This window comes from Rousettus aegyptiacus, unplaced genomic scaffold, assembly GCF_014176215.1.
Source record: "Rousettus aegyptiacus isolate mRouAeg1 unplaced genomic scaffold, mRouAeg1.p scaffold_m13_p_6, whole genome shotgun sequence".
Lineage (NCBI taxonomy): Eukaryota > Metazoa > Chordata > Mammalia > Chiroptera > Pteropodidae > Rousettus > Rousettus aegyptiacus.
In genome coordinates this window covers 98000951-98009476 of record NW_023416309.1, presented here as the reverse complement: position 1 = coordinate 98009476, position 8526 = coordinate 98000951, and the positions used below count along the sequence as shown (strand labels likewise).

General features: G+C 55.1%; 1 protein-coding gene across 1 annotated transcript; it reads left to right on the top strand.

The window, feature by feature from the left end:
* Positions 1 to 810: 810 nt before the first annotated feature.
* On the top strand, positions 811 to 8522 carry NR1D1 (nuclear receptor subfamily 1 group D member 1). Its single transcript, XM_016164695.2, has 8 exons — positions 811 to 1525; positions 4212 to 4553; positions 4825 to 4913; positions 5016 to 5160; positions 5509 to 6146; positions 6455 to 6640; positions 7174 to 7384; positions 8029 to 8522. The coding sequence occupies exons 1-8, from the start codon at positions 1495 to 1497 to the stop codon at positions 8226 to 8228; spliced, it is 1842 nt and encodes a 613-aa protein (XP_016020181.1). The 5' UTR covers positions 811 to 1494; the 3' UTR covers positions 8229 to 8522.
* The last annotated feature ends 4 nt before the right edge of the window (positions 8523 to 8526 follow it).

The following is an 8526-nucleotide window of genomic DNA, read 5'->3' as shown; positions in this document are numbered from 1 at the left end:
CACTTCTAAGCCTCATTTTCCTCATCAGTAAAGGAGGGAGGGTTAAGACTCTGGGTGTTCCCTTCTAAATTACCTTCTGTGGAATCTACAGGCTACTCTCAAGCACTGGGAGTTGTGGGAGTAGGGGTGTCACTGCGCTCCCAGACCACTGCCTCACCTCTGGCCCCATTGCTTTAGGACCTCAAAGTACTTTCACCATAAAGTTCCCCTCCCTTATCCTTTTTATTTCCCAAACAAAGGGAAATGACTCACCCCAAAGTCACCTCAACTGGGTGGAGTGGTGTCACACAAGCAAACAGGGAGTCCCTAGGGGCATCCTCACCCCCATGACAACTCCTTTCCCTAGAGGTGCTCTCCCTAAGGGGAATGGAAGGGGGAAGGAGTCACATTTCCATTCTGTCTCAGGACTTGGCCCTGCAGCGAAAGTTCAGCTTAAGCTACTGACTCCGGAGAGATCTCCCTCCCTTCCTTGTCTTCTCTCCCCTTGTTACCAGTAACCTCAAGAGGAGGTCAGTACTGCAATCACGTGAAGCTCTCACGTTTGCAAGGTTTGCAGAAAAGGACTATTAGCTTTGATCTCCCAGAGAGCAGTCAAGCTTGCCAGTCCCTCCCCAGGAATTCACATGCCTCTGCCATACAGGCTTTCCAAACACGCCACCCTGACTCTTCAGCGCACCCCACCCACCCTGCTCTCAGCTCCTCCCCTGTCCCAGCAAGAGCTTTTACAAGGCAGAAAGGGAGAAATACACGCAGTCCGCACTCTGCCAGTGGACAACAAATCCCGGCAGCCTTCGCGTTACGCAGGCGCACAGAGCTCAACGTGCCTGCTGCTGGAAAAGTGTGTCACTGGGGCACGAGGCGCTCCCTGGGATCACATGGTACCTGCTCCAGTGCCGCGTGCGGCCCGGGAACCCTGGGTTGCTGGCGCCTGCGCAGAGCCCTCTGTCCCAGGGAAAAAGGCTGGGGCAAAAGGCGGCGGAGATTGGCAGAGTGAAATATTGCTGCCGAGGGAACGTAGCAGGGCACACGTCTCGCTTCTTTGCGTCTGGGTGCTCCGTTTTTCCCCATCTCCTACTTACTTCCTGACTGCCACCTCTCTCCCTCTGGGACTTTTACACCAGGAGCTGCAGATTCGTTACCCTGCAGCGCTGCGGAGCCGTCGGGCAGTGGCACCCGGTGCACTGCAGAGACCCGACCCTCCGTGCTACCTTCTAGCCAGAACTGCTGCAGGCTGATTTCCCCTCGGGCCCCTCCCCCACACTCTCTCTGCTCTTCCCATGCAAAGCAGACCTCCGTTGCCTCAGCGTCCTCCCCTTCTGCAGGGCTGCAGTCCGGCCACCACAAGACCTTGCTGCAGTGTGCCTCTGACCCTGATCGTGAGCCTCGGGGTCCACCCTCCGCCCTCAGCCAGTGCCCAGGGGGCGACAGCGGCAATTGCAATCTCCAGTTTGTGTCAAGGTCCAGTTTGAATGACCGCTCTCAGCTGGTGAAGACATGACGACCCTGGACTCCAATAATAACACAGGTACCGAGATTTCTTTACTACCATCATCTTTTGTCTATCGCTGTCTTAGAACAAGAGGAACTTTATAAGGGACTGGGGATTCCCTTGGCCCGCGGATTTGCTAGCGTGATGGGGGCCATAGGCTGGGATTTCTAGAGCGGGTGGTTCGGCCTGGGAATGCTCCCGGAGGCACCCTATCACCACCCCCTCATAATCCCAAAGCTCCTTTTAGCCTGAAGGACTGGTATTCCGGGCAGGAGGAAATGGAGAGAGTGTACATGTGGGGAGATGAACAATTCAGAGGGACTGGGAGCTTTGGAGCAGTACCTCCAAACGCCCCCATCTGTCCACCCCCTGCAGCTGTGGCATGCCTGGCCTTCTCGGAAAGAAGGCCGTTTCCTTTCTTCCTCTTCCCCTAGTTTCTGCAGGCTGGAAGGAACCTAAGAAGCAGTTGAGTGATCGGGACTCCAAGGCAGGAGGGGGTGGGAGAATGGGTCGATCTCACTGGGGAATCCTCAATGACAGTAGGGAGCGGCACTAGAGGAGCTGGGAGAGTGGCTCTTGGCCCCAGGGAGGACACCCACAGCGCCCTGGCGGCCCGGAGGGCTCACATGGCTGCGGAGCCGGGCCCACGTGCTGCGTTTGTTTTCATTCAGCGGAAGCCGTGGCTGCCACCTCATTGGTCGTTGCTACCCGGCCCCGTTACATAATGAGCTCCGCCCTCCGGTCGCCCCGGCAACGCGTGTTCCTTTCTCTCCTCCCCTCAGTGGTCCCAGCCCATCTCGCATTCGCGGCCCAGTCCAGGACAGGGTCGCAGAGGAGGGGTGGGACGGGGGCGGGGCTGCTGCTAGGGGTTGACGGGAAGCGGAGAGGGCGGGCCCTCGAGTTCCGGGGTTCCTCGTTGGAGAGCCACGTGCAAGAGGCACACGTGGAGCGGGGACGTGAGGCCGGCTGAGGGCTCAGCTCCCGCCCCTCCCCGCCGAAATCTGGGTGAAGCTGGGCTGACTCACCGCCCCCGCCTGCCTCCTTTTCCTGTTCGCCTTCCCCGGGTCCCCGCCCCCCGCCACCCCCATCGCTGAAGCAGAGTAAGATGCAGCCATCCCTGACCTTGCGTGGCCTCATGTTTACACTCCTAAAAGGGACCTCACATTTAGCCATCCTTCTCACTTTATTCTGTTTACACCTATTCACTGCACTGCCTTTAGGCTAAACTTTACCACATTCCAAATTCTTTCTGTTTCCCAAACACCTCTTTCCTTAGTCCTGCAAACATTATCTTACACCCCACTCCCACCAAACAAGCTGCAATTTGCCTCCTAAGGACTTCCCCCAAAACAACCACATCCCAGAATCATAGCTGAAAGAGTATTAAGTCTCTCACCTTTTCGTTTGTTTCTCTTAAAGGAAAACTGAGACCCAGAGAGGGGAGGTGATTTTCTCTAGGTCACAAATCAAGTTGGTGGCGACATACCTAGATCCAGAACTAGACTCTTATGAGGATGCCCCTCACTTCCATGTTAGAAGTCTCTTTAATGAATCTTCTCTTTGGGGTATGGGAGAACTAGGTCAAGTTCATTTACCACCAAATAGATATCTCATCCCCCCACATTAGCCTTGAAACTGTAGGAGCTGATTTATTGTGCAACTATTTTATAGGGAGCTGAGTTCACTCTGACCAACCTTGAGCTATTTTAGGGTTGCCCTGCCCAGCTTAGTGTGTGTCAGTGGGTGAGAAAAACATGTGCCTCTGGAGACACGGTAGCATGGCCTGTGTCTGCTCACACGTGTTCTGGGATCCTCCCTTCTCTCACCCCTCCCACGGCAGGCCAAACTAGGTGCTTGCTTGGCAAAGGTGTGGCAGGCAGGTCACCTTTTTCTCCTGCTGATACCACGAGAACACGGCCACCGGGTTGGCAGTGTAATCAGAGGGCCAAAGTCCCTGAGTGACCAGAGAGCCAAGGTCATTGTCACCAGGCTGAGAGATCTGGAAGGGGAAATTCTAAAGCCCTGGGCTGGACAATTTATCCTTCACGTCCACCTCCTGCAACTCACATTAAGTCTTTCCTGGATTCAAGAAGACTCCACTCTGATTCTCGCTATTGGAGGCCAGGGGAACCGGACTGGGCAGGTTCAGTACCTTTGGTGTCTTTGGAAAATACATCTTCCAGTTTGGGGGGAATGTGACTATCTTACTCTTGTAAAATTTCCGCTCTCTTCACTGTTGGCTAGCTGCCCCTCCATGGTCTCATCCCTGGAATGGTCTTGGTGTTAAAATCGGCAGCTGTTTATTTTGGAAGCCTGGGCCTTATGAATGGGTCTCAGCTGCTCATCCCATCCTCATGTCTGTTGCTGACAACTAAGTTATTAGCCATAGTCAGTATTCCTAAGGAAAGCATCCAGGGCAGGGGGCACATATATGAGATGCCTAGAGGTGTCATGCTTTTAGGTAAGTACCTGATACCCAAGGCAGAAGCTGAATGTACCCTACAAAGGGTCATGGGTTTGGTTGGCTATGCCATATTTAGTATGTGTTGGCGAGTTGCTTATTGTGGCACTTCTGGGGACTCCAAGAGTAGGGGCTCCACATGATTAACTTCCAAGTGTCCTGCAGTATTTGGGGGAGACAAATGGAGAATGAAAAGGCTGCTGCCCTAGAACTACAGGTATATGGCGGCTGACACCCCCTTCCCTTGTATTCTCTTGCCAGGTGGCGTCATCACCTACATTGGCTCCAGTGGCTCTTCCCCGAATCGCACCAGCCCTGAGTCCCTCTACAGTGACAGCTCGAATGGCAGTTTCCAGTCCCTGACCCAAGGCTGCCCCACCTACTTCCCACCATCACCCACTGGCTCCCTCACCCAGGACCCAGCTCGTTCGTTTGGGAGCATTCCACCAAGCTTGAGTGATGATGGCTCTCCTTCTTCTTCCTCCTCCTCCTCTTCCTCTTCCTCCTCCTCCTTCTATAATGGGAGCCCCTCAGGGGGTCTACAAATGGCCCTGGAAGACTGCAGCCGAGTGTCCCCCAGCAAGAGCACCAGCAACATCACCAGTGAGTACATTTCTAGCTGATCTGGGGGAAAGGAAGGCAGCCAAGTCTCGGTTGGGGTTGGCGTTGGGGTTGGAATGGCAGAATTATCGCCTACCCTGGCCTCAGAGATTTCTCCTATAGTTGCACTAGTCCTGTCTATCCTAGTCTGGTCATTTAAGTGTCCCCTAGATACTGGAGCTCCTCCTCAGCATTTCTCCCAGAATCTCCTGCCTGGAAAATCTGGCTCCTCAGAAAGCCCTCCTGCTCACTTGGTGCCCCTCTCTTCCCACAGAGCTCAATGGCATGGTGCTACTGTGTAAAGTGTGTGGGGACGTTGCCTCAGGCTTCCACTATGGCGTACATGCCTGTGAGGGCTGCAAGGTGAGGCAGGTTGGGGGTAAGAGCAGGGGCAGGTGATGCCCTCGCCCAGGACACATAGGTCTGGTCTAGACAGAGTGCTTACTAGCTGCCCCTGCCCTCCAGGGCTTTTTCCGTCGGAGTATCCAGCAGAACATCCAGTATAAAAGGTGTCTGAAAAATGAGAACTGCTCCATCGTCCGAATCAACCGCAATCGCTGCCAGCAGTGTCGCTTCAAGAAGTGTCTCTCCGTGGGCATGTCCCGAGATGGTGAGACAGGACTGTTGCCCCATAAGCATTCCCATGCCCTCCCACTTCCTTCCACCCAGTTTTTGAATTAATCCCTTTCTCAGAAAAAATCCCACACTGAAACATCATCATACTGTGAGCCTCATTTTCATATGGGATGCCCATGAAACACACTTCTTTCCCATCAGTCCCTCTGGTCACCTACCACAATCCCTACTTGGAAAACCCCTTTGATGGGTGTGGCTTTGCTGGTTATAGTTTTGATGTGGATCTCCAAGCCTTCAGGGTCTTGCCCTTTCAGGAGGAAGGAAGGAAGAGAAGCATGTGTGTGTATGAGAACTTCCTGACACTGCTCTCATCCTGTCACAGCTGTGCGTTTTGGGCGCATCCCCAAACGAGAGAAGCAGCGGATGCTTGCTGAGATGCAGAGCGCTATGAACCTGGCCAACAACCAATTGAGCAGCCAGTGCCCATTGGAGACCTCGCCCGCCCAGCACCAGACGCCAGGCCCCGTGGGCCCCTCACCACCCCCAGCTCCGGCCCCCTCACCCCTGGTGGGCTTCTCCCAGTTCCCACAACAGCTGACGCCTCCCAGATCCCCAAGTCCTGAGCCCACAGTGGAAGATGTGATATCCCAGGTGGCCCGAGCCCACCGAGAGATCTTCACCTATGCCCATGACAAGCTGGGCACCTCACCTGGCAATTTTAATGCCAACCATGCATCAGGCAACCCTCCGACCACCACCCCACATCGCTGGGAAAGTCCGAGCTGCCTGCCTATCCCCAATGACAACAACATCATGGCTGCCCATCGTCATAATGAGGCCCTGAATGGTTTACGCCAGACTCCCTCCTCCTACCCTCCCACTTGGCCCCCTGGCCACCACAGCTGCCACCAGCCCAACAGCAACGGGCACCGTCTATGCCCCACCCACGTATATCCAGCCCCAGAAGGCGAAGCACCTGCCAACAGTCCTCGGCATGGCAACTCCAAGAACGTTCTACTGGTGAGGGCAATGGGGGTGAGGTGGGCAGCGGGCCTGGAAGACTGGATTTAGCTTAGGGCAGCTGGGCGTGCCTGGAGGCTAACGCAGGGATATCCTCTCCCCAGGGTTAGGATGCTCAGCCCTGCAGCAAGGGCTCTGCCTGGAAATCCCTGATCTCCACCTGGCACTTGATTGCTCTTTTACCTGAAATACCCATTCTTCAGGTCCATAGCCCCTCACTCTGGCAGAGTGTAGGGCCTAGACCTGCTGGGGGAGCCCATCTGAACTAGCCTAATTGGTACTTCCTTCCCCAAATTTCTCTCCTTCAGGCATGTCCAATGAACATGTACCCGCACGGACGCAGTGGGCGAACTGTCCAAGAGATCTGGGAAGATTTCTCCATGAGCTTCACACCCGCTGTGCGGGAGGTGGTAGAGTTTGCCAAGCATATCCCCGGCTTCCGTGATCTTTCTCAGCATGACCAGGTCACCCTGCTTAAGGCTGGCACCTTTGAGGTGAGTGACCCTTAGTGCTCCCTGCTCTTGACCTTGGGAAGCAGCCAGCAGAAAGGCTTGGTGTCTGGGCAGGCAGGGGCTCTGAAAGTCTTTGGAACCCCAGTAACTGTCTTTATAGACTCTGACTGATGAGGAGTGGGCAGAATGCCTCCCATTCCCGCCTCCGGATGGCTGGGACTTCTGTCTTCTCAGCTGGAGTCTAATCACATTCCTTTGCCTTAAAATAACACCTTAGGGCACACTGCTACCCCCATTCTAGGCCTGAGCAAATTAATTTTGGTGAAGTGTCTTGCCCAAGGTCACAGATAGTGATAAAGTTGAGACTGAGATTCAGGCCTGTTGGATTCCAAAGCCAGTGGGATGTTCTTCCCCATCTTTCTACCTGTCCCGCCCCCCACCATTACCCATTCTGAAACTATCCCCACTCTTGACTGAGAAATCTAAGGTAGCACCAGTAAACCCTTCAGAAACCTTCAGGGGTGATTTGGCAAGTGCTTCTGCCACCCCACCCAGGATGACTGGCATCCTTTTAGGTGCTGATGGTGCGCTTTGCATCGCTGTTCAACGTGAAGGACCAGACAGTGATGTTCCTGAGCCGCACCACCTACAGCCTGCAGGAGCTCGGCGCCATGGGCATGGGAGACCTGCTCAATGCCATGTTCGACTTCAGTGAGAAGCTCAACTCCCTGGCGCTTACCGAGGAGGAGCTGGGCCTCTTCACCGCAGTGGTGCTCGTCTCTGCAGGTAGGTCAAGCTCTCGCCTGAGCCTGACCCTGGGGAGGAGGCGGACGCAGTTCAATTCAACACACCTTTTATGGAGTACCTACGCTACGCCAGGCCCTGTGCCGGGCACTGGGGATACAGACATGATTCAGACACAGTCTAGCTTGGGAGACAGACTCATGCCCAACTAATTATAAAACAGTGAGATAAGTGTCACAGTAGAAGCATGAACCAAGGGCTTTGGAAGCACAACTATTTCTGCCTGGGGAGCTGGGGAAGGAGGTGACACTTGAGTGGGGCCTCAAAGGACAAGTAAGATATTGCCAGGTGGGGGGTGGGGTGGGGGGTAAGGGCATCCAGGCAGAGGGAACTACAGAGCAAAAAGCAAGGGAGCCTGGGTATGTTTGGCCTGTTCAGGGAAGGAGAGTGGCCTTGTGGGGACGGGAGGTGACCAGCCTTGCTGAGCCCATGCTCCCAGCTCTTGGGCACCTCCTGCTCTGGGGCAGAGGCCTGGGAGGAGGAGTTGTGCTCTCCTCCTTCCACCTTGGCTCTACGAGGGGCTTCAGGGAGAGGCTGCATGGCCTGCCGCGTCCTCCTCGCAGACCTCCGGTTCCTCGTCAGAGGAGCTCAGGGAGCCTGCCTCACTGCTGTCGTCTTCCCCACAGACCGCTCGGGCATGGAGAATTCCGCTTCGGTGGAGCAGCTCCAGGAGACGCTGCTGCGGGCTCTTCGGGCTCTGGTGCTGAAGAACCGGCCCTCGGAGACTTCCCGCTTCACCAAGCTGCTGCTCAAGCTGCCGGACCTGCGGACCCTGAACAACATGCATTCCGAGAAGCTGCTGTCCTTCCGGGTGGACGCCCAGTGACCCGCCCGGCCGGCCTTCTGCCGCTGCCCCCTTGTACAGAATCGAACTCTGCACTTCTCTCTCCTTTACGAGACGAAAAGGAAAAGCAAACCAGAATCTTATTTATATTGTTATAAAATATTCCAAGATGAGCCTCTGGCCCTCCCCCCGCCCCCCAGCCTTCTTGTAAATACCTGCCTCCCTCCCCCATCACTGAACCTCCCATCCTCCCCTATTTAAACCACTCTCCCCCCTCTTTTTCTCTAGCCCCCGATTTGTTCTATTCCTGTCTCAAATTCAATAGTTCACAGCTGAGCTG